We start from the raw sequence: 26060 nt of genomic DNA, 5'->3' as shown, positions 1-26060 counted from the left end.
TGTTGAGTCATCTCTGACCCATAGCGACGTCATGGACACATCCCTACCAGAACTCCCCACCTCAATATGCAATCGTTCTGGTAGTGTATCCGTAGAGTTTTCTAGGTAAAAATATGCAAGTGGTTTACCATTGCCTCCTTCCATGCAGTAAACTTGAATCTCCACCTTCCACTCTCTCCTATGTGGCTGCCTAAGCACAGGGGAGTTTTGAATTGAGTTAGATTGGCTTCTACTCATTAGCCACTGTCCAAGGTAGGAATGGAATGGCTATGCCTCTGCTCGACTCTCCCTCCTGTAGTCGAGACTGGTAGAGTACTGGACACTCTCCAGGTGCAACCCTGAGAGGGCTTCCCATTCATTTTATTCTTATCAGTGTATGGCTTTGGTTGGTAAAATAGACATTTAATGATCAGGTTTGTCTATTTTAAAAAAACTGGTTTCAGTTTCACAGGTTTCAAGAACTTCCAGTTTTATTTTCATGTTTCCCAGCCAGCCACTGCGTGGTCAAAGTTATTCTCTTCATGATAGTAAAATGGTCATTTGACTATGCAGCCACCTATTGGCATTCAGAGCTATCCTAAAATAATCTGGCTTAATCAACCAATCAGTGGTATTTGCTGATGCTTACCATCTGCAGAGCACTGTACTAAGTGCTTAGTTTTGTACAGTACAATAAAGTTGGTAGACACATTCCCTGACCACAAGGAGCCTATAATCTAGAGGATCTTGGACTCCATTGTCAACCCCAAAGCTCTACAATAGCCCAGCTAGAGGGTTTTAGGTGGGAATCTATACTGGAGCAAAAAGAAAAGCAAAAAACAAGGAAGAAATCTACAGTGTCCCAAGAAGGGTCCAGACTTTTTCAGAGAGGGGAGGAAATTTTTCAGATGAAAAATGCTTCCTTTAAAAATGCCCCAAATTTCAGCTGTCACGTTCCAAAATGTGTAGCAATTCTGTTGGTGACAGTGGAGATAATTCATCCCATAAGGGCTAAGGCAATTTAAGTCCACTGTGACAGAAGTGGGGAAAGTTGTGTAAGTTGACCTAAGCCCATTTTGGTAGTAAAACCATGGAGGAAAACTGAAATTTTCATTGTGGTATTTGAGTGCCTACTCTGTGCCAAGCACTGAACTAAGTGCTGGGGTCAGGTTGGACACTGACTAGGGCTTACACTCTTAAGTAAGAGTGCATTTGTGTCTTAAGAAAGGTACTTGTTAAGTGCTTATTATGTGTTGAACACTGTTCTAAGCACTGGGGTAGGAGCAGGTCAGATGCAGTCTCTGTCCGACAAGGGGCTCACAGTCTTTGTAGGAGGAGGAACAGGTGTTTAGTTCCCATTTCACAGGTGAGGAGACTGAGGCACAGAAAAATGAAGTGACTTGCCCAAGGTCACCCAGCAGGGAAGAAGCAGAGCCGGGATTAGAACCCCTGCTCTTCTGACTCCCAGGCTCACTCTCTATCCACTAGACCATGGAGCATTTAAAAATTTAAACATCGTCTTTTAAAAATTAGGACTAATCTCCCCATATCTACCACATTCAAAATTATTTTTATTTGTTTTAAATGACTTTTTTTGTCAGGTAAAATCATAAGCATCTGTATCCTAATAATCCATCCAGGATGGCTTTCTCATCTCCCATTCTGGCTGCCTTGCTTACCCTGGAGTCATGGAATTGTTCAAGTAGTTAATCCCAGAAATTATCAGTGGTGTTAAATTATATATTATTATTATTTTATCATCATAATAATTATTATCCTAACCTTGGTATTAGAAAGAGTCAAAACAAAGTGGAAACTGACAGGGGTACTTTTTGTGACCAACTACGACCTTAACCAAATACATAAGAATTGCAAAATAGGAGAAGCAGTTTCATCTTTGCTTCCCCCACCCCCCTCCGCTAATTCTCCTTTTCTCTTAAAAATTTTTGTTTCCTTTTAGAAATTGGGTGAAAGACTAAGCAAACTTCGGATGGTGCGGGAAGCTCCCTCTGAATGCATCTGTCCTCCAGGTATGTGAATGGTTAATTTCTTTTTGGAGTTCAGCCTCTGGAGGGCTTATCCATACACTATGATGCCTGCTGTGTTTGGAATTAAGAAAAGCTGTCCTGTATTTTCGAGGGAAGGCCGCATGGGAATCATGGATTTCAGTGGGTGTTTTTAACCTGCAGTGTACATATATCCTCGGCCTCAAAGTTAACTTAGTCCAAGTCCAGCAGAAATGAATAATACCCTTTTGTTCAAGAAATCCATAGCACCAAATCCTCATCAACCCTGTGAGGCAGGGAGGGTGGAGAACCCGAGGTGGGGTATTAAGTGACGTAACTCTTATGGTCTATTGGTCAGGTAAAGCCAAGTGAAGGGGTGAAAAATAAGCATGTGAATTTGGCCAGGTAGACAAATAGGGATGGTTAGCTCACCTCTTCCTCAAAGAGTTTTATTCGTTCATTATTCCACATAATTGGATTTGTTCCTCACTTTCCCTGGATGGGTGTAACCTCATCCCAACACTGGCAGCTTGATCACTGTCTATAGTGTGTGTGTGTGGGTGTGGGTGTGGGTGTGTTTGGTGGTAGTGGGCTTAGAGTGGGGAGGATTCATGTAAAGAAATGATGGCCTCCATTGGTAGCAGCTATTTGGAAATTTTTACCCAGATGAAGAGACAGAAAAATCTCAAAGAAACTTGCACATACAACTAAACACAGGTCTTTATGTGTAAAGCAGAATGGGTGTTTTAGTCAAATATCTGGGTCATTCAAATCCACCACATGATCTCCCCCCAACTGAATATCCTGAGGCGAAAGTTTTGGTTTGAATTACTGGAATGATTGCCCCAGGACTCTCAAGTTTATGCATTCAAACTATTCGTATACAAAGGGGAGATCAGTAGGAAATTGTGATATCCCCGTATTTTCCTGAGGTGCTTGACAAATGTTGGAGCTACCCACTCACATACTGTGTGACAGATGATTATTTGACTGACTCCCCCAGTCATGCAGAACAGCCTCTCACCTGAAGTATGGCCTCCCTTTTAAACATACTTAATGTCGTTCAAAACCCTTAATGTACTGTTAATTAGCATTTCAAGTTGTGACTGAGAAATGAGGCTGTGTAGGTGTGGAGGGGATTGTCAGAAGGTCCCAGGATGTTGGTGAAATTCTCAAGTAAGATTGGCCCTTCTTATTATATGGACATCAATGCAAATTTGGCCTTTTAGGTGGAAAATTGGCTCATTCTCCTCCTTGTTGTAAACTGACAGTGCCTTGGAACCAGCAACCAGGGTTTGGAAGCTAAGGGGTGTGGGAGAGGTGAGAGGGTGGAATGAGTGCTTAGAACAGTGCTTGGCACATAAATGCTTAAGTACTATTACTAGTATTATTAACAAGGTTTAATAATAATTGTTAAGCGCATACTGTGGAACACATACTGTGGAGAAGCAGCGTGATCTAGTGGATAGAGCTCGGGCCTGGGAGTCAAAAGGATCTGGATTCGAATCCCAGCTCGGCCACTTGTCTGATCTGTGAGCTTAGGCTAGTCACAACATTTTTCTGTGCCTCAGTTACCTCATTTGTAAAATGGGCATTAAGACTGATCCCTGTATGGGACAGGGACTGTGTCCAACCTGATCAACTGTCTACCCCAGAGCTTAGTACAGTACCTGGCACATAGTAAGCACTTAACAAATACCATAAAAAAGAAGACCAAGCACTGTACTCAGCACTGGGGTAGATGCGGGAAAACCAGGTTGGACACAGTCCTTGTCCCAGACGGGGCTCACAATCTGAGGGAGAATGGGCATTGAATCCCCATTTTACAGATGAGGAAATTGTCATGGGGCAGCACCAAAGACTGCTGCCGGCACAGTGCTTCCCCTCACCCAGTTCTCCAGATCCCCGTTAGAATGTGTTTTCTGGAAAGCAGAGTGTTGGCAGTGAGGTTCTAAGAACAGCAATTGGGAAACACAACAACCTCTCTTCCTTGTTGACGCACTAAGGAGCAGTTCTGTCTCAGGTCCTCCACAGGCCCAAGGGGTCCACTCCCACCTCCAGGGCGTTCCTGATGCCTCGAAGATCCAGTCTGACCCCAGGCGGGAATAACCCGCCTCGGAAAATCCTGCATTTCCTCACAGGCCTCCCGATGTCCCCTGAGAATGTTGAGAATCAAGGGCAGAACCCAGGGGGAGCGGTGGTAGCCTCTGACTTTATATGGTAGGTCATTCCTGGCTATTCCACATCTGATCGTACAGTTTATTGTTCTTGATTCCTGGTCCAATAGAGTATCAGCCAACTCCGTTATATTGTACTCTCCCAAGTGTTTAGTACAAGTGCTTAGGAGAAGCAGCGTGGCTCAGTGGAAAGAGTCTGGGCTTCGGAGTCAGAGGTCATGAGTTCGACTCCTGGCTCTCCCACTTGTCAGCTGTGTGACTGTGGGCAAGTCACTTAACTTCTCTGGGCCTCAGTTTCCTCATCTGTAAAATGGGGATTAAAAATGTGTGAGCCCCACGTGGGACAACCTGATTACCCTGTATCTCCCCCAGCGCTTGGCACCTAGTAAGCGCTTAACAAATACCAACATTATTATTACAATGCTCTTCACACAGTAAGGGCTCAATAAATACTATTGATCAATTGATTGAAACCAAGTCTCCTCTTTAGTCTGGCACCAGAACCACCCCTCCTCCTGTTCTGCTGTGGGATAAAATCTACTTCTAGAAATAAAAGGTAGAATATTTTAGAAGGGATATTCTCAGGAGAATGGAGGACTTGGAAGGTGCTCATTGCTTGGGGCTTAAAGATCCTGTGAAGTTGAAAGCGTCTCTACAAAAAATAAAGTTGTCTGAGAGGAGACCCGTGCAATTTAGTTGGTTTTTCTTAAAAGGAGTCTATGAGAATCGTAATAGAAGAAGTTTGGGACCCACTGATTTTTAAGAATTCCACAGCTTTTTATGTAAGATGGTCTTCTTACCCAGTTCAACTTGCAGCTGAAACTATCAGGATTTTCTTGGAAGAGTGGTGACATTTTCAGGTTCCATTTTGTATGTTTTTATGTGCCCTGTGTAATACTTCAAAGGCATTCCATATTGTTTCCAAATGATTTGCACCATGGTTGGGGTGTGAGACCACATTTCAAAAATTGAAAAATGAAGAGGTCAAGGAGTCAATGCCATGAAGGCTTTTGAAGTTTGTCACGAGCAAAACTCAAATGAGGACAACAAATAATATTATACTCCATTGGAGGGCTTTATGAAAAAATAGGCTCTGGAGATGAAATAATAGAGATTACAAACTGCACAATTTGTTTGAAGGAGCCTTTAGCAATGGATAGAATTGATATTTTAAACAATCTTGATCTGTGACATTTGTTACCTGTGATGGAAACTACCTTTTAAGCTATGTTTAGAAGCCACAGGAAGTGGAGAGTTATCCATCAATCAGTGGTATTTATTGAGGACTTGCTGTGTTGAGAGCACTGTACTAAGCACTTGGGAAAAAGCATTAGAGTAGAGTTGGTAGATGTGATCCCTGCGTACAAGGAGCTTAAAGTCTGCAGAGGGAGTCAGGCATTAAAATAGATAAGGGTTTGAGGAAATAAAAGAATATTTACAGAAGTATTGTGGGGCTGGGATGAGTATCAGAGTGGTTAAAGGGGTACACAGCAAAGTTTAGAGTCGACCTAGAGGAGAAGGATAGGGAAAATAAGGGCTTAGTTGGGGAACACCTCTTGGAGGAGATGTGACTTTAGGAGGGTTTTGAAGGTGGGGAGAGTGGTGGAGGGGGAGGGAGTTCCAGGCCCATGAGAGGATGTGATCAAGGGATCAGTGGTGAGATAGATGAGCTCAAGGTACAGAGAGAAGGTGGTGTTAGAGGAGCAGAGTGTGCAGGTTTGGGTTGGAGAATGAATCAACATGGCCTATTGAAAAGAGCATGGCCCGAGAGTCAGACGACCTGGGTTCTAATTCCTACTCTGCCACTTGCTGGCTGGGTGATCTTGGGGAAGTCATTTAACTTCTCTGTGCCTCAGTTTCCTCAACTCTAAAATGGGGATTCACTGCCCATTCTTTCTCCTGCTGAGACTGTGAGCCCAATGTGGGACAGGGACTCTATCCCTTATTTTCACCTATATACCCCAGTACTTAGAACAGTGCTGTGTACACAGCGTGGCTCAGTGGAAAGAGCACGGGCTTTGGAGTCAGGGCTCATGAGTTCGAATCCCAGCTCTGCCACTTGTCGGCTGTGTGACTGTGGGCAAGTCACAACTTCTCTGTGCCTCAGCTCCCTCGTCTGTAAAATGGGGATTAAGACTGTGAGCCCCACGTGGGACAACCTGATTCCCCTGTGTCTACCCCAGCGCTTAGAACAGTGCTCGGCACATGGTAAGCGCTTAACAAATACCAACATTATTGACACGAAGTAAGCACTTAATAAATACTATAATTATTACTAGAATTAGTTAGAAGGTGGAAGACAGTGGAGGAACCTGCAAAAGAGACTGAGAGAAGCAGTCAGAGAGATAGGGAGAGGACAGTGTCAGTGAGCCAAGGTTAGATAGTGTTTCCAGGAGAGGGGGTGGTCCACAGTGTCGAAGGCAGCAAGAAAGGTTGAGGAGGATTAGGATGGAGTAGAGACTGTAGGATTTGGCAAGAAGGTCATTTCTGGCCTTAAAGAAGGTTGTTTTGGAGAGTGGAGTGGGCAGAAGCTAGACTGCAAGGCATCAAGGAGGGGATGTGGAGGCAATGTGAGGAAACAACTCGCTCAAAGAGTTTGAAGAAGAATGGTAGGAGGAGGATGGGTTGAAAACTGGAAGGTCCTGTGGGGTCAAGGGAGTTTTTTTAGGATAGGAGATACATGGACATGCTTAAAAGCATTGGCAAAGGAGCCATTGGAAAGTGAACGATTGAAGATGGGATTCAGGAAGGGAAGGAATGAAGGGGAAATTGCTTTGAGGGGAGAAGCGATGGGGACATAAGCACAGGAGATAGAATTTGAAGGAAGACGGGAGATTTTTCTCTTGAGGTACGGCTGGAAAGGATGGGGAAGTTGAAGAGGGCCTGGAAGAGGAGGGGACTCTGGAGGAGCCAAGGAAGATATTAGGGATACCATAAGTAATTGTTTCAATTTTATAGACAAAGAACATGGTATTAGGGGCGAGAGATAATGGGGGCACAGGGAAAGGGAGTTTGAGGAAGGAGTTAAATGTCTGAAATGGGTGTCCCGGGCAGTGAGCATGGGAATCAGTAAAGATGGACAAATATTGTTGCCTGGCAGATGAGGGGACAGAATTAGAGCAGGTGAGATTGAATTTGAGATGGACAAGGTCGGCAGGGTGTCTAGATTTCCACCAGCAGCACTCGGCAGCTCGAGCGCAACAGTGGAGGAAGCGTACTGTGGAGCTGGTCCAGGGCTGTGGGTTAGTGGTTCGAGATCAGTGGAGGGCAGGAGACGGAGGGAGTTGACTTCAGCTGAGAGGGCGGTTTTGAGGTTGTGGATTTGTGTGTCGAAAGAAGGTAAGTTGGAGATGGAGACCAGTTGGGGCATGATGACTTCAGAACATTGGATGGGGTCAAAAGACCGGAGGTCTCAGGCAGGGAACAGGACAGATTTACAGGGAAGGGGAGTATGGGAGAAAAGACAGGTGAAGAAGGCTGTGGGACTTTCAGAGTTGGTGAGGGTAGAGACTGTACCGTGACTAGAGATGATGAGCTTGAGCATGTGGCCAAGTTGGTGGATGGATGAGACTGGTGAAGAGCAGGAGATAGGTGGAGTTGATGAGTGAGAGGAAACAGGCAATGGGAAGGTCGTTGGGAACATTCATGGGGATGTTGAAGTCCTTGAGGATCAGTATGGGGGGGAGAAAGAAGGAAAATGAGAAAGGAGTCACAGTAGTTCAGAAAGTTGGGGGTGAAGGCCTGGGGGCAGAAAATAACAGTGACGAGTAAAACAGTATTTTCCCTAACTTAGCTACGTAATTGCCTTAAAGGGGTGTGGCTTTGAGGAATGACCCCAGATATGGGATTTAGGAGACTTGGGTTCTAATCCCAGCTCCACCACTTGCCTGCTATGTAACCTTTGAACAAGTCACTGAGTGACTCTGAGCCTCAGTTTCCTTATCTGAAAAAGGGCAATCCCTTACCTGTTCTCCCTCCCCCTTGGACTATGAGCCCTATATGGGAATAGAAAGTGTCCTATGTGGGAATAGAGACAGTGTCCATCCTGATTATCTTGTGTGTCCCCCAGCTTAGTTATGCTCCTTGGCACATAACAAGTGTGTTATGTACCACAATTATTAGTAGAAGTATTAAATTTCTACATTGTCTGGGGAGAGAGAGGCCAAGTTGGATCATTTATAATCATTTAGAAGATGAGAAATCCCATGTTTCAAATCAAATTACAGCCAAATGAGTCTGAGTTTACTAATTGTGAAATGTCAGCTACTTTTAACCATTTTCTACTTTTCTGAATTAGTGGTGGAATTTTGAAAGCCTTTTGTGGCCACTAGAGGGAGCTCATAATATTCGTTGAATTCTATAGAAATGCATTGAGAATTGCAAAGAAAAAATTATTTCAGAACCCAGGCTAACAAGCTCAAAAGTTCATTCCGCGTGCATGTACCTGCAGGTAAGCTTGATTAAAAAGCACACTTTGTTAAACTAGGGCAGAACTTTGAAGTTACTCTTTTCTCAAGTTTTTCCAAGTGGACTGCTATTGAGCACATCTCATTAATTAATCAGCTTATTCCTCACATGGAATACTTAGTTAGCTCTGTGGTCTGGGGGCTTATGTTTCAGAAACCATTTCTTGAGAAGCAGCAGGGCCTAGTGAAAAGAGCCCAGGCCTGGGAGTCAGAGGACCTGGGTTCTAATGCGGCTCTGCCGCTTGCCTGTTGTGTGACCATGGCTGTTGCTTCACTTTTCTGGGACTCAATTTCACCATTTGTAAAATGGAGATTCAGTACTCATTCTCTTTCCTTCTTAATTAGTCCCATGTGGGACAGAGACTGTGTTCAAGCTGATTAAATTAACTTGTATTTACCCAGTACTAGGTATGGTGCTTGGCATCTAGTGAGCTCTTATTGTTGTTGTTGTTGTTATTGTTGTTCGGTCCTTGGAGTCCCCATGAGCTCTCAGGGAAGTCCTGTTGTACTTTGGGCCTGAGTGACTTCGGTGACTGTCAGTATTTCTCCAGTATTTCTTCCCATGGGCCCCCAGGTGGCTTGACTGCAAGTGTCCGGCTATGAAGCTGTATTCTCACTACCACCAGTGCCGTGACTAATAATAATAATAACTGTGGTATTTGTTAAGTGCTTACTTTGTGCCAGTCACTGTTTTAAGCTCTGGGGCAGATATAAGATAATCAAGTTGGACGCAGTCCCTGTCTCATATAGGACTCACATTCTTAAGTCCCATTTTACAGATGAGGGAACTGAGTCCCAGAGAAGGGAAGTGACTTTCCCAAGTTCACACAGCAGGCAAGTGGCGGGGCAGGGAGTAGAACCCAGGTCCTCCTGACTCCCAATACCGGCGTGCCCCGCCTTCAGGAGTCTCTTCTCCCTTCCTAATCACTTCATCATCTCTGCCTCCTCCCATTTCCCTTCAGCCCCTCCACCCTTTCCCTTTACTCCTCATTTTATGGATGAGGCAGCTAAGGACCAGAGAAGTTAGGGAACTTGCCCAAATTCACCCAGCAAGAAAGTGGCAGTCAGAATTAGAACCCAAATTCTTTGATTCCCAGAACCGGGCTCTTTCCATTAGGCAGAGTGATGGGCTTCCAAGGAAAAGATCACTACCTTTGTTGGGCAAGCAATGACGCTATGTGCAGGAGCCCGTTTAGAAAACCCTCTGCTCTCAGCTGGGGATGGGCCAATCGGAGGACACGGCAGCTATAAATAAATCAAGAGTTGTGCATCATGGGACGTGTCAAGGCTGCCCGAAGGAACAGCTGTGGACGGGGCCTGTAGGGAACTGTGGTGTGCGTGGCCGTGTCAGCCTGCACCTGATGTGGTTGCCGGGGAGGAGGGGAGGGCACAGATTGATCCCCAAAAAGGACGGGACAGTATATTAAAAATGGGTCAGGCCAGCTCGGCGTCAGACTGAAGCCCGGACAGTCTGGCCACATGACAGAGCCCCGGCTGCAAGAACGAAGGCAGTGGGAGGAGACGCTGAAATCCGTCAGATGCCTTGATGATCGGCGATGGGTACCGAAAGCTATAAATAAAAATAGCAGCCGATGATAGCATCCCGGGTTTGGATGTGACTGTAGCTCTGCCTTGAAGGTCTTCCTTACGTAATTAGAGGAGAAATAAATCCATGTGTACTTCCGAGTCTTCCGTTTCCAGTAACTAAGCCCCGTTTATGATTCTGTTATTAAGATGGATCTTGTTTGGTTCTCGACATACCCGAGACTTTACTCCTTTCAAAAAACCTCGGCTTTAAACTTGGCACAATGTGACTCCGGATGAGTTTGAACTTGGCTTTGAGGAGCTAATGATTGCAAGTTGGTTGCATTTATTTTGGCACCAGGAAGGGTACAGTCCTAGTAAATCATTGGATGCTATCATTTCATAACTCTCCTTGACATAAAAAAGGGATTAAGCTGTGCATAGAAGAAAACACGCCTTGGGTTGGCATTATCGTTCATGTTGTTTAGAGAATCCTTTTAGCCTAAGCGCCATCTGAAAACAATTGGGCAGTCAATTGATTTTGACATCATTTATACAGAGAACGTCACCTCCACCTTTCAGTACCATTAAGAAACTCAAATTGGGTAAGCATCAGCCTGTCATTTCTCAAAAGAAGGGACCTACTTCCTTAAGGTGATTGTGACACATTTGGGTTCCTATTGACCTTTTGCCTCGGTTCTTATAAATCAGGAAAATGTAATTTGTGTATGTATGTGGAGGGGTTCTGATCTCAGCTCTGTCACTTGCCTGCCATGTGACCTTGGGCAAGTCGCTTCACTTCTCTGGCCTCAGTTTCCTCATCTGTAGAAATGGGGATAAAATACCTGTTCTTCCTTCCTCTTAGACTGCGAACTCTGTGTGGGAAGGTGGAATGTGTCCGACCCGATGATCTTGCGTCTGCCCCAGTGCTTAGTACGGCAGTTGGCACATAGAAGGAGCTTAACAAATACCACTATTGTTCTGATTGTTATTATTATTATTATTATTATTATTATTAATTATATAGATGGGGATAATCATGAAGTAGTATGTTGAAATGGAAAGTGCATTGGGCTGAGAGCCAGGAACCTGTTTTCCCTTAAAGTTGATGGGTGACCAGGGTGAGTTACTTCTCTGTGCCTCAGTTTTCTCAACTGTATGATGGGAGTAGTATGCATTACAGATTTCATAATCTGTCATGCCTTATCTCCCAGGGATGTGAGGAATAGTCAGATAGTGGATGTGCTTTTGTGCTTTGGGAAAATAGGAGGCACGGTTACAGTTACTCCCATAGTATGATACGAAGCGTAGCTTCATGTGGCCTCATATTTCTCCACTTCCTTTCAAGGAAGGAGCAAGTTCTGCAAGTTATCTCTGTAATCTAGTTAAACTTTCACCTGTCAGGATGAAACCCTTATTTATCAGATGACCTTTCCCAGTTATGGGACAGAAGATGCGTTCATGCCAAGCTCTTCGCCAACACTAAAACTTGGCAACGCACACAATACTTCTTTATTTTTATCTCTGGAGAGAAGGTGGCCCAGTATATAGAGAGTTGAAAGGTATTCTCAGTTACCCTTTGTAAAATGAGAAATGGCAAGTTGGGAACTTTTCTCCTTTTGTTTTCCTCTCATTCCTCTCATCTGACTCCCCCTCTAGACTGTAAGCTCGTTGTGAGCAGGAAACGTGTTTTTTTACAGAGTACATTCCAAAGCGCTTAGAACAGTGCTGTGCACACAGCAAGCACTCAATAAATACGATTAACTGACTGGTATTTTATTAAGCGGTTACTCTGTGCCAAACACTGGAGTAGATACAGGGAATCAGATCAGGCACAGTTCCTATCCCACACTGGGGCTCACAATCTGCAAGAGAGGGAGGTTAAGGTGTCCTATTGCCATTTTTCAGATGTGAAAACTGAGGCCCAAAGTGGTTATGAGAGGGAAGAGGTCATAGAGAGGGCAATGGGATGGATCTGAAGAGAGCTTTGAGTCTGCATATCAAATCTTTCAATTCTTTTTCTTTTTTCCAAACAAAACAAAAAATCTTACTTGGTTTATGCTGCTTTGATTCAACTCTCCTTTTTGACAGATAAAAGTTATCATAAAATGCAGAAGATTTCAGAGTTATCCAGCTGTTGCCCAGGATGGAAAAATCTCCTTTCAGTCCTTGGAAAGTTCAGGTTGGCATTTGGGGAAATGTACAATACTAGTTTCTAGGGATTTTACTGGAGGTCCACTAATAGCAGGTACTGGATGTTGACAGATTAAGAAAGTTGAGGCCAAGATAAATAACAGAACCTCTTGGGCTTGGCACCAACAATAAAGTGACCGTGTCACTTTACTGTGGCTGTGGAGATTTAAAATCGTCTAATTGGAAATAACATGCTTAGGGCCCCTTTTACTTTAACTGGAAATGACTAGAGCCCCTCCCCTGAGTTCTTGAATAAGAATAATAGTGTTGTTTTGTAAAGCGCTTACTTATGTGCCAAGCCCTGTCGTTGCTGTACGTCATGTAAAAATATGTATTAAATGTATTGTATGCGTGCACACACACGCCACAGTTCCTCACCTTTCCCTTCTTCTCCACTCCTAGCCTTCTACTCATATCTTTGTCCTAGACATAATTTATGTTCATGTTTGTCTCCACCATAGACGTAAGCACCTTGTGGGCAGGGGTTATTCAGTCGCTTGATCAGTCAGCTTTATTTATTGAGCACTTAATGTACTAAGCTCTGCAGAGAGGACAGTATAATAGAGTTGGTAGACATATTCTCTGGTCACAGCAGCTGACAGTCTAGAAGGTTACATCTAGTAACTCTATTGTCTTGTACTTTGATACAGTGCTATCAATCAGTCATTTTTATTGAGCGCTTACTGAGTGCAGAGCACTGTGCTAAGCGCTTGGGAGAGTACAGTATAATAGAATTGATAGTTTCTCTGCCCACAAACGAACTTACGAGTCTAAAGATCTGCACACAGTAAGCACTCGATAAATACCGTGGATTGATTGATTGATTGATTTGATTCTTACCCCACCCCATCAGATCTCATTCTTAGACACATAAAAAGAATAATCCTGTAGTGCCCATCCGCAGGTTTCTGCCTTGCAGATGGTGGCTTCGGGACATCATGAAATTGAAATGCACTGCACTCCAAAATGTGGGCCCTCCCTCATAAAACCATCTTACTCAAACAGCAGTGGCAAAGGTACTAGGAGTTTGAACAGATCCAAGACCACATGTGGATATAGGGAGTGGAAAGGGGGGGACATGAATGTAACGGTGAAAAAATGTAAACAACTTAAGAGCCAGCATACACTGGGTGCAGGATAATCCACAGCGAAAGCGCCAGCCCATTTGAACCAGATCCTCCCAAGACATGTCACGTCAAGAATCGGACCCATAAACCCTCAGAGACAGTTAAGGACAAGCCGAGAGAGCACAGGCCTGGGAGGTGAAGATTCTTGCCATTCTGGCTCAGACACTGACGGATGTTTAACAGGATGCTGAGTTGGTGGGGGAGGCTAATGGGGGCTAGGGTGGAAGGAGGACAGGGAGAGGTGGCTAAGGGGAAGCTTACTATGTGCCAAGCTCTGGAGTAGATTTAAGATAATCACGTCGGACACAGTCTCTGTCCCACATGGGGTCGCAGTCTAAGGAGGAGGGAGAGCAGGCATTGAATTTGACAGATGAGGAAGTCGAGACTCAGAGAAGTTAAGGGACTTGCCCAGAGTCTCACAGCAGGCTAGTGGCAGAGTTGGGATTAGAACCCAGGTCTTCAGACTCTCAGCCATGGGCTCTTTCCACCAGGCCTTGCTGCTTCTGGTAGGATCTATGCATCATCTTGTTCTCCAGGGAGACAGCTTGGGGAGGTTGGATGTCAGGAAACCAACTTTAAGGGTGCATTTAGTAATAACAATAATAATAATTGTATTTGTTAAGCACTTACTATGTGCTAGGCACTGTACTAAGCCCTAGAGTGAAAACAAGCAAATCAGGTTGGATACAGTCCCACTCCCACATGGAGCTCACAGTCTCAATCCCAACTTTACAGAGGAGGCAACTGAGGCACAGAGAAGTGAAGTGACTTGCCCAAGATCACACAGCAGACAAATGGTAGAGCTGGAATTAGAACCCATGACCTTTTGACTCCCAGGCCCATGCTCTATCTGCCACTCCGTGCTACTTCTTGTTTGGTACCTTGGATGCTGCACCTCTGGGTGTTGCATCTCTGGGTATCATATCTGAGGGTTTGCTTACTGCTTTGGTTTCAGTGATTGATCTAGATTTGCTGGAAATCCTATGAGTGGTGATTTTTTTTTTCAGTGGTATTTAAGTGCTTACTATGTGCCAGGACCTGTACTTAGCACTGGTGTAGATACAAGTTAATCAGCTTGATCACAGTCCCTGTCCCATATAGGGCTCACATTCTTAATCCCCCTTTAAAGATGAGGCACAAAGAAGTTAAGTGACTTTCCCAGGGTCACACAGCCGACAAGTGGAGGAGCCGAGATTAGAACCTAGGTTATTCTGTCTCCCAAGCGGGTGCTCTATCCACTAGGCCACGTTGATCCCCTGAAATTGGGAAACTGAGGTTTAATATATTTAAAATTCATAATTCTTGAATTAGAACATTTTGTACTGACTAAACCAATTTGCAGTAAAAGAAGAAGCCCATGCTTAGCTGTTCCCCTGAGGCATCTGTATGGGAGTCTCTATTCTGCAGGGGGAAAGAAAGCTTGGAGTAGCCCCAGTGGCTAATGGAAAACGAATCACCCTCTCTAATTTATTAAGCTTGCAACCTCTAGTGGATTTTTGTGCCCCCTAAAACTGTAAAATTTTGCTAAAACCCTCCATTAAATTCAGATAAAATGCAGAATTAAAAAAAGAATCAGGCCTCCACATCTTGTGGAAGTCTGTAAAAACTGATAAGACTTTTCCTTTGGCTCTAGCGTGGCCATCATGAACAGCATTGTTAGAAGGGAGTGTTTGAGTAGTTTTTGACTTTAACTGCTCCTGAGACCAGGCTGCTTCTCCAAAAGCTTCCACAGGCTGGGTCTATGGCTTAAAACCTGGCTGCCTTGTGGGCAGGGATCACATCTACCAACTCGGCCTTATTACACTCTCCCAAGCACCTAATACTTCGCTCTGCTCCCAGTAAACACTTAATTAATACTATTGATTTATTGCAGATGGGAAGCACCGAGATTAAGGCAATTGGAAATTTATCTTTCTATTTTCTCTCTTTCCTGGTTCAAGTCCCCACTCTGCCAGAGGCTTACTGTGTGATCTTGGATTAGTCATTTAACCTCTCCGGGCCTGAGTTTCCGCACTTGTGAAATGGGGATAAGGTAGGTTGTGAGCCTCGTGTGGGCAGAGAATGTGACCGATCTCATGTCTACCCTGCCGTTGAGCAGGGTAAGCACTTAATAAATATTACTATCATCATCATCAATCTTTTTGTAAAACTGTGCTTCTTCCCCTGAATTGTTCAGCTCAGCCTTTCCATAAGCATCCTGGAGAAATTTATGAATGAGTTTTCTGCATTCTGTATGAGATTGACTGGTTGGCCAAGCAATTTTTTTCAAGCGCGAAAGGAATTTGGTTTCCTTAAAAGCAATCGCTGTCCTTTTTGCCCTTATCTTGTCCTGTAAATACCAGGGGTGTTAGTCTGGGAGGATTTTTGAAGTTGGGTTCTGGCTAACGTCAGAAACTACACAGTGGTAAAACCCCAAATGGCAAAGTCCACATGTGCTTTCTAAGCCAAAAGACCGATGCCTGATCTCTTGTCCTTGTAAAATAAGACACCTATCTGCTTCAGGCATCACAATCTGCCTGGCTGGATTTACACTCCTTGGGGAAGCATTTGGCCATGAATCAGCAGGAACAGTTGAAAAGGCTTTGGCTCTCTGTCCATCCCTCAGTATTCCTGCCAGGAGAAAAAAAATGAATTGGAGTTTGAGGTCCTGAGTCCGAATCCCAGCCCTGCCAGTGATTTGCTGAGATGTGGCCCAACCCCTCTGTGCTTCAGTTTCCCCTGCTGGGGAAGAGACTTTGCCTGCCGCATATTCATCTCAGTGTGGCCTAGCAGAAGAAGACCAGGCCCTGGGGGGGCAGAGGACCTGGGTTCTAGTACCAGCTCTGCCTATTGCCTGCTGTGTGAATGTGTGCCAGTCACTTCACTTCTCTGGGCCTCAGTTTTCTCATCTGTGAATTGGAGATTCAGTGCCTGATCTCTGTCCCACATAGATGGTGAGCTCATGTGGTTCAGGGACTGTGTCCAACCTAATGAGCTTGTATCTACCCCAGCACTTAGAATAGTGCCTGACACATAGTAAGCATTTAACAAATATCTTAATAATAATCACAGCAATGGGGCTTTTGAGCTGGCATTGGAGAGCGGCCGCCAGAGGCCAAAGAGCCTAAGACAGAGGCCGTAGCATGTTGGCAACGAGACCAATTTTTCAGGTGAGAATGACTATGTCCCCAGAGAAATTTCTTCCCAGAACTGTACTTTGCCAGCCTCAAATTAGATGGGGCAGGGAGCAGTCTGATTAGTTTCCTTTCTGACTTCCATCTCATCCCATAGAGCTAAGCAGGGTGGCTTAGTGGATAGACCCCAGGCCTGAGGGTCAGCAGGTCTGGGTTCTAATCATAGCACTGCCACTTGCCTTTAGCGTTGCCACTTCCCTGCTATATGACCTTGGACAAGCCACTAATTTATCTGGGTCTCAGTTCCCTCATCGGCAAAATGGGGATTCAGTACAATTCAATGCTAGCCCCATGTGGGACTTCATTATCTTGTGTCTATCCCAGCGTTCAGATCAGTGCTTGGCACAAAGTAAGCGCTTAACAAATACCACAATTATTATTTTTTGAATGAAGTGAATGCCTTAAACTTTTCATTTTGTAAGTTCTTTGGGTTTGGTGAAACATCTACATGTGCCTTTACCCAACTCACTTCCCCCCAGTTTTAAAATGCATGCCTTTGTCCCAAAAAATCCAATTCCAGGATTTCTGATTCAGTGCGACTTAATGAATCCAAATGTTTGGCTGTCAGGCTCTGATATCCAGGAAATGCAATTGGCTGCTTTTGTGTAGTTTCCATTTCCAGCTCCAGATTTGGGAATTGGGTTCCAGCAGTGGAGTTTATTGAGCACCTATTGAGTGTTAGCTACTGTACTAAGTACCCGGGAAAGCACAACAATAGCAAGACACGAGTCACTTGCCGTCAAGGAGAGTACACTTTAGTGGAAGGCACTGACAATAATTATAGATAGTAAGAGCCAGAGAAAGAATGAGGATGAAGCAAGCTACACAAACACATCAGAATAAAACAGTTAAACAAATAACAGATAAACATATGAATAACACCATGCCCACATATATAAGGAATGGGCTGTAAAAAGCATAGACCTGCAAGCAAGGAGACTCGGGTTTTAATCCCGGCTCTGCCGTTTGTCTACTGTGTGTCCTTGGATAATTTACTTAACTCTTCTGGGTCTGTTCAATAATAATAATAATAATAATGTTGGTATTCGTTAAGCGCTTGCCATGTACCGAGTACTGTTCTAGGCATTGGGGTAGATCTGTAATACAGAGATTCAAAACCTGGTCTGCCTCCCTCCCGCTCTTGACTGTGAACATTGTGTGGGGCAGGGACTTTGTCTGACGTGATTGTATCAACCCCAACCACTTAGTACATCGCTTAGCACACAACTACAGTAATTACTGGTTATTATTACTCTGCGACTGATCGTCAAGGTTCGGTCTGGAGGCATTGGACTGAGCTTAACACTCAGAATCTGTCAGGTCCAGCTTAATGCCAAGCTCAACATAGATCTCTTAGTCTGTCCGTTTGCAAGACCAAAGTCCTTTGTTTTTTAAAAAGAAAAAGTGTTTGCTCATTTATTTTTTTGTTTTAACTACACAAGGGCAGGAGGCTTTCCATGTGACAGCATTTAGCCCTGCCATGGAAATTACAGCAAATGTTGGAAAAAGCCTAATGACGACACCACTGATCATTCCACTTGGGCTCCAGTAGTGACCTAGAGCCATTTGGGTTGAACCAAGACCAGATGTTTCCACCTGATTCCTTACCAAAGTTTGAGGACAATTTGTCCTCAATGCTATCCTATGCACAGACATGAGAACTGAGCATCAGCGACATGACACAAATACCAGTATTATTATTATTATTATTGTTATGACTCGTGTCTGGCCAGTTTGAAAACAAAAAAAGATGGAATGTCGGTGGGAAAAAAAATCTTGGTTTCTTCTGAAGGCAGCTGATCTACTGGGGGCGGATAGAGGAAGCATGGTGTGGCAGGGAAGGACACGGAAGATGCACGTTGATTTCACTGGCTTTTGGTGGTCCCATTCCACATAGGGGCCGGGTCAGGTGAATGGCTTAGTCTAGCTTACCTGGGAAGTAGGATGGGCTAGTGGAAAGAGCCCCGGGCCAGAGAGTCGGAAGTCCTGGATTCTAATCCCAGCTCTGTCACCAGTCTGCTGGGTGACTCTGGGCAAGTCTCTTGACTTCTCTGGGCCTCAGTTTCCTCATCTGTAAAATGAGGATCCAATACCCAATCTCCCTGCTACTTAGACTCTGAGACCCATGTGGGCAGGGACTATATCAGACCAGCTCGTCTTGTATCTCCCCCAGTGTTTAGTACAGTGCTTGGCAAGTAGTAAGCACTTAAAAAATACCCTATTATTAATTATCATTAGTAAGTACTCAATAAATACCATTGATTGATAGTTTCTGGAGAAGTCCCTGGCCAGGATGTAATCCCCATTTTCCAGATGAGGAGATTGAGGCCCAGAGAAGTGAAGTGGCTTTCCCAAGGTCACTTAGCAGGTAAGTGGCAGAGCCAGGATGAGCATGCAGGTTCTCTGCCTCCCAGGCCCTGCGCTCTTGCTCAGTGAATACCACTGATGGATTGGTTCTTCTGTCAAACTATTATTTAACCCAGAGGTGTCTGGTGGGGAAACCCTATCTGTAATCAATGTGAATTTCTGCCTCCCCTTGTAGACTGTAAGTTCCCATCGGGCAGGCATCGTTTGCTACCAACTCTTTTGTCTTGTACTCTCCCAAGCACTTAGTACAGTGCTCCACACACAACAAATAATAAATAAATAGCATTGGTTGATTGTTCATTCATTTAGTCATTCAGTCAGTCATATTTATTGAGTGCTTACTCTGTGCAGAGTAAGCACTGTACTAAGCGCTTGGGAGAGTACAGTGTAACAATAAACAGACACATTCCCTACCCACTGTGAGCTTACAGTTAAGAGGGAGCTTATTAAGTACCAGTGATTGATTGCTGTTTGGGAGAGTAAGTAACTCACATTCCCTGACCTCAAGGAGTTTACAGTCTGTTGGATTGTTCTAACCTAATTGAAACTCCACATTCATCCATTTAAACATTAGATTTTTTAAAATTTGAACTTGACGTCATCCAAGTTTCAAGACAGAGGTTTAACAGGTGTAGTAAAAGGCTAAATATACTCCATAAGCTGTGGCTGACTGGGTTAGATGCACATAATCATGCTATAGAACTGAAGGATCTATATGTCTCAGGGGTCATTCCCTAGAGGAGAACTAAGGAGTTGGAGTCTGGAAAGTGTGTTTGCCACATTGTAAAAGCAAAGTTACTACAAGTCATTCATCACTCTGAGGCTTACGTTCTCTTGCCGGAGGAGTCAGATTCCCATTTGACATGCCCCGTTCATTTGGTAATGAGCATAATTACATGCAGTGGTAAAGTGTGACAATGAATGGAAGATGAAAGGAAGGCAACTCGAAGTCAGGGACCATCTTGGAATTGAACTTCCTGCTCCTTCCCGACAGTCATGGAGCTCGGGAGCTGCTGGCTGCTGGGGTCCTACCAGGACCCCCCTCAAATACTCAGGCATGCAGATGGGCAAGAATGAGGCCCTTATGGTAGGGCATTTTGGAGTTACATTTTGGGTGGTCCTGATGGTGGCTTCTGAGTCGACTAACTAAAGCTCCTAAAAACAAATGAAATGCAGTTTCTATATTTGGGGTTGAAAGGGGGCCAATTCTGTGAGATACAATTGCCCAGAATATATATTTTAAAATTTATTTATGCTACATGTGAAATAAAAGTAAGATTAAAGTAATAAAAGTAAGCTTTCTCTAATTGAAACATATATATATGTGTGTGTTTCAATATATATATATGTGTTTCATATATATATATGTTTGAGAAAAACCTTTGTAAATTTGAATTTTTTTCAATGTTATTTATGATGTGTATATATATATAGCCAATAGCAACCCTTTTCCTGGTTCATTGCCTTTGCTTCTCCTCTCTCCTGCCTAGAACTTACCCAGAATAAACCATTTATCCACATTATAATAATGTTGGTATTTGTTAAGCGCTTACTATGTGCCGAGCACTGTTCTAAGCGCTGGGATAGACAGAGGGGAATCAGCTTGTCCCACGTGGGGCTCACAGTCTTAATCCCCATTTTACAGATGAGGGAACTGAGGCACAGAGAAGTTAAGTGACTTGCCCACAGTCACACAGCTGACAAGTGGCAGAGCTGGGATTCGAACTCATGAGCCCTGACTCCAAAGCCCATGCTCTTTCCACTGAGCCACGCTGCTTCATTGTCCAACTTCATTTCAAATATTGAAAGCATATTTTAGTTCTCAAAGGGCAAAAGCCATCTTCAACTAATTAACTGTGAATGGTTTTAATTTAATACAAACTAAGAGTCCAACTCATTTTTTTCCTCCGTTTTTAATTGCCACTTTGACAAGACTCTTTCTCTTTCTTTTTTATTTCCTTCAGCTTTGATGGGGTTTTTTCTTTTGGGTTGACCCAATATGAACATTAACCCCTACATAATCACCTTCAGAGTACAGACTCTGAATTCAGAAGGGAAATGGAGGCACCAGTTCAGTCAACCATTCAATGTTTATGGGCATCACAGATGCAAAGGATACCATTTGGATTGTTTCCAAAATGGGGAAAAGCCACTTTGGACCCATACTGGACCTGACCTAGGTACCTGGTTCTGTCTGTCCACCGACAGGCTTGAACAGAGAAGCATTGTGGCTCAGTGGAAAGAGCACGGGCTTTGGAGTCAGAGGTCATGGGTTCGAATCCCGGCTCTGCCACTTGTCAGCTGTGTGACTGTGGGCAAGTCACTTAACTTCTCTGTGCCTCAGTTACCTCATCTGTAAAATGGGGATTAAGACTGTGAGCCCCATGTGGGACAACCTGATTCCCCTGTGTCTACCCCAGCGCTTAGAGCAGTGCTCTGCACATAGTAAGCGCTTAACAAATACCAACATTATTATTATTATTTTTAACAGAGACCAAACCTGGGTTCTAATCCTGGCTCTGCCACTTGTCTGCTGTGTGACTTTGGGCAAGTCACTTCATTTCTGTGTCTCCGTTCCCTTATATGTAAAATGGGGATGAAAACTGTGAGCCCCATGTGGGACAGGGACCGTGTCTAACCTGATTAGCTTGTATCTTCTCCAGCCCTTAGTATAGTGCCTGGCACATAGTAAACGCTTAAGAATACCATAAAAATAAAAAAAGTGTTCTGCAAGAGTTAACCCCGTCCCAGGGCACATGGCTCCCTGCCGAGATCCCAGCTTGCTTTGAGCAGTCTAGCAAGGCAGCAGTTGTCACGAGTTTTGGAAGCAAGAATGTGGGCGAGGTGTAAAGCAAGTGCTGGACTTAGCCTGAAGCTCAGTGGACTTGGAGCTGGCCCTTAAGGGAAACTTCCAGGAATTTTTCTGTCACTTCTCCCCCTGTAGAAGGTGCCAGGCCACAGGGGAGGATGAATCTTGGTCTAAGTGATGAGCTCTTAAAGGGCTCAGTCAGTTTTCAACTGCAAGATCCAGGGCCCGGGTTGGTCCGCCAAGAGGTATATCTTGGAAATCAACCATTCACTTTTATTGAGCACTTATTGTGTGCAGAGCACTGTACTTAAGTGTTTGGCATACTGCAACACAATATAGCAGACATTCCCTGTCCACAGTGAGCTTATAGTCTAGAAGGGGAGATAGATATTAGCATAAATACATTATGAATATGGACCTAGGTGCTGGAACGGTGTGGGGATGAATAAAAGGAGCAAATCAGGGTGATGTAGGAGTGGGGGGAAAGAGGAAAGAAGGATTTAAATCTGACATCTCATTTGCAGATTCACGTGGCAGAAGCCAGTCAGATGTGGTAGAGCCACAGACCCTTAGTTTTTTCCCCTAGAAAGGACATTTAGAGGAGGAAAAGGCTGTTTGGATTATCAAAGGCTCTTTGAGAGGCAGTATGCCCTATTGGAAAGTTCTATCAATCAATCAGTGGTATTTATTGAGCACTTACTATGTGCGGATCACTGTACTAAGTGCTTGAGAGAGTACAATGCAACAGAATTAGAAGATACGTTCCCTGCCCCTAAGGAGCATATAGCCTAGAGGGGGAGATAGACATTGAAATAAATAAACAATTTATAATTATTTATAACTAAATCAATAATTTATAACAAATTATAAAAAATCATTTAAAATGAATAGATATGTATGGTATTTGTTAAGTGTTCACTACATGCTAGACACTGTACTAAGTACTGGGACAGACCCAAGCTGATCAGACAGTCTTCATCCATTCTACGGTTGAGGGAACTGAGGCCTAGAGAAGTGAAATGACATACCCCAGGTCACACAGCAGATGAATGGCAGAGCCGGAATTAGAACTCAGGTGCTCTGACTCCCAGGCCCAAGCTCAATCTACTAGGCCATGCTCCTTCTCAGCATGATCCAGTGGATTTGTGCCTGCTGGGGCCAAGCAGATTCCAGTCTAGTGGGGACTCCCTTTGGAGGGAAAACATGTGTTTCTGCTCAAGCCCAACACATTTGTCAGATCTGATCAGATCTGATAAGAAGAGATCCAAAACATCAAGTCATTAAGTATGGGCGGTTAAGGGGCAGAGAGAGGGAGATGAGGGAAAGATAACACTGGGAAGGAACATTGTTCAGTGACTCAGTCAGTGGTATTTATGGAGCACTTACTGTGTGCAGATCACTGTACTAAGCGCTTGGGAAGCGTACAATACAACACCGTAAGCAACTTGACCAAGGGCACCCTGCAGGTGAGTTGCAGAGCTGAGATTAGAATCCAGGTCCAGAGTGGAGAAGCAGCATGGCGTAGTGGTAAGAGCACAGGCCTTGGAGTCAGAGCATTTGTGTTCTAATTTCAGCTCTGCCACTTGGCAGTTGTGTGACCTTGGGCAAGTCACTTCACTTCTCTGTGCCTCAGTTATTTCATCTGTAAAATGGGGATGAAGACTGCAAGCCCTATGTGGGGTGGGGATGGGGTAAACTATAAGCAGATATTTAAAACAGACTTATAACCAAGCGTTTCAGCCCTCAGAGAATGAGAGCTTGTGATTTTTTATTATGCAAGATTCGGCGGGGGGTCCTAAAGAAATCATTTTACTAATTGTATAATTTAGGAACTTGGGGTAAACACTGGTTTCTACACAAACCTCAGGGGCCTTAGGGAGAAGTCAGACCTTTTATAAGACTGTGATAGGGTGGTTTCACATTGCTTGGTTCTTGGAGACGGGCGTCAAAATAGTAATCAAATATACTGGGGTCAGAAAAGTCAGCTGAAAACAAAAAAAGATTCCCAGCGACACAGATGTATCTTTCCTGCCCAGTGGAGGGAGAATTGCACCTTTTGTATCTGTACTGTTTCCAGATTCCCCATCCTCTCTTTGTTCAAAGTGAGTTTTTTCTTTTTGTGAGATTTCATCCCTACCTGCTCTCCTGTGATTATTGCTTGCATGCTCCCTTCCCCAAAAGCAGGCACTCTTCCTGTATTTGAAAGCAAAAGGCTTCACCTACACCTTGCTTTTCTGTTTTGGATTTGGGTTTCTCAGCACTTCCCAGGTCAGCAGCATCAGCAAAACGCTGTGATACAGTTTCTCTTAACCTCAGGGCTTCTGGGAAGCATCACTGGCCAGACTAAAAGAAGGAGGATCCCCTCACATATGTGAACTGCAGACATTTGGGGCCAGTGGTTTAATATGCCTAGGGCAGATTTGGGTTAAAAATATAATTTTCTCCTGGAGAAATCATTTGGAAAGCAAATACAAACCAAAAATCGTTGCTCTCACCAGACTCATCCTAGAAGTGGAAGAGAGAAAAAACACTTAGGCAGGAAGAGATAAGTGGGGAGAGGAGGGCTTTTTAAAACACTCCGCACCATGGCTGAAGAGTTGCTCAGAGTCATCTCCAATCTCTAAGAGGATTGTTGAGAGCGTTTATCTGACTTCCTCCTCTTCTCCCTCCCCCACATCACCTCCTAGCCAAGCTAAAATCTGGAAGACAGTTTTCAAACATTTGTCGGAGAGAAAAGAAAATATGTACTAATCAGTAATACCCGAAGCCTTCGAAGCTTAACATAGCTTTTTTCTTTCCTCAGTCAGATTGTACAGTCTTGAAAAGACACACCTCTCACTTCAGAGCCTGTTAAGGTGACGGATGGTAACTGTTTGGTGACAGACATCTCTGGCTGTTCATTTGTGAAAATTAATTGATCTTTTACCAAGAAATTAATTGCCCAGATGTCTCTGTTTCCAGTCAGAGAGATGAGTCAAAATCAGTCAATATTGAGCACTTTCTCAGGGCAAAGCACTGTACTCTGTGCTTGGGAAAGGACAACAGAGTTAGTAAACCTAGATCCCTGCCCTCAGGACGTTTATAGCCTACTGGATTACAGTCTAGTAGATTAACTTCTATGCTAATCTTCTATGTTCTATACATAGCGCTTAGTACAGTGCCTGACACATAGTAAATACTTAAGATATATTGTAATTATTATTATCATTCATCCGATTTGTTGAAGATTCTGGCCATTGAACTGGGCTTTTTATATTTTTGTCTGAAGAAGGAGCTACTTCCAATTAATCCGTAGTGAGGCATCATCATCATCACCGATATTTATTGAGCACTTACTGTGGACAGAGCATTGTACTAAGCACTCATGAGGGGACAATACAATAGAGGCACCTGCCGTTCCATCTGCATTCATTCATTCATTCAATAGTATTTATTGAGCGCTTACTATGTGCAGAGCACTGTACTAAGCGCTTGGAATGTACAATTCGGAATGTACAACGTCTGCAATGAGCTTCTCTCTTCACCCTTAAAGCCAGAGCAGGTAAGAAGCTGTTAAAGTCAGAGTCAGTTCACTCTCTAATAGGAGGGTTGCAAATGTTTGAGTGGCCCCCACTCAGGACTCATGTTGTAATACGGTGACATCAGAAACTCCCATTCCAGAGTGCCCTGCTTCAAAGGGCTGTTCTAATCCCTCATTAATCAGCCTTTCCCATGTAGACCCCATAACTGAAGCTTGGATTGAGCCATTTCTTTTTCTTTTTTTTAAGCGCTTACTATGTGCCAGGCACTGTACTAAGCACTGGCATAGACACAAGCTAATCAGGTTGGGCACAGTCCCTGTCCCACATGGGGTTCATGGTGTTAATTCCCAACAGAGAAGCAGCGTGGCTCACTGGAAAGAGCACGGGCTTTGGAGTCAGAGGTCATGGGTTCGAACCCCGGCTCTACCACTTGTCAGCTGTGTGACTTTGGGCAAGTCACTTAACTTCTCGGTGCCTCAGTTACCGCATCTGTAAAATGGGGATTAAGACTGTGAGCCCCACGTGGGACAACCTGATTCCCCTGTGTCTACCCCAGCGCTTAGAACAGTGCTCGGCACATAGTAAGCGCTTAACAAATACCAACATTATTATTATTATTATCTGATAGATGGGGGCACTAAGGCACAGAGAAGTGAAGTGACTTGCCCTAGGTCACACACCAGACAAGTGGCAGAACTGGGATTCGAACTGCGAAGCA

The 26060-nt window shown here is 44.2% G+C and overlaps 1 protein-coding gene across 3 annotated transcripts in view; it reads left to right on the top strand.

Moving 5' to 3' along the window:
• Positions 1 to 26060, top strand: part of COL23A1 (collagen type XXIII alpha 1 chain) — a 236615-nt gene that overhangs the window by 10268 nt on the left and 200287 nt on the right. For all 3 annotated transcript variants that reach the window (XM_029052708.2, XM_029052706.2, XM_029052707.2), the window contains exon 2: positions 1940 to 2009. In XM_029052708.2, coding sequence (XP_028908541.1) covers positions 1940 to 2009 — 70 coding nt within the window. The remainder of the gene's footprint in view (positions 1 to 1939; positions 2010 to 26060) is intronic.

Source organism: Ornithorhynchus anatinus, chromosome X2 (genome assembly GCF_004115215.2).
Source record: "Ornithorhynchus anatinus isolate Pmale09 chromosome X2, mOrnAna1.pri.v4, whole genome shotgun sequence".
NCBI lineage: Eukaryota > Metazoa > Chordata > Mammalia > Monotremata > Ornithorhynchidae > Ornithorhynchus > Ornithorhynchus anatinus.
Note: the sequence above shows the minus strand (reverse complement) of the source record. Positions and strands in the feature narration are given on the sequence as shown.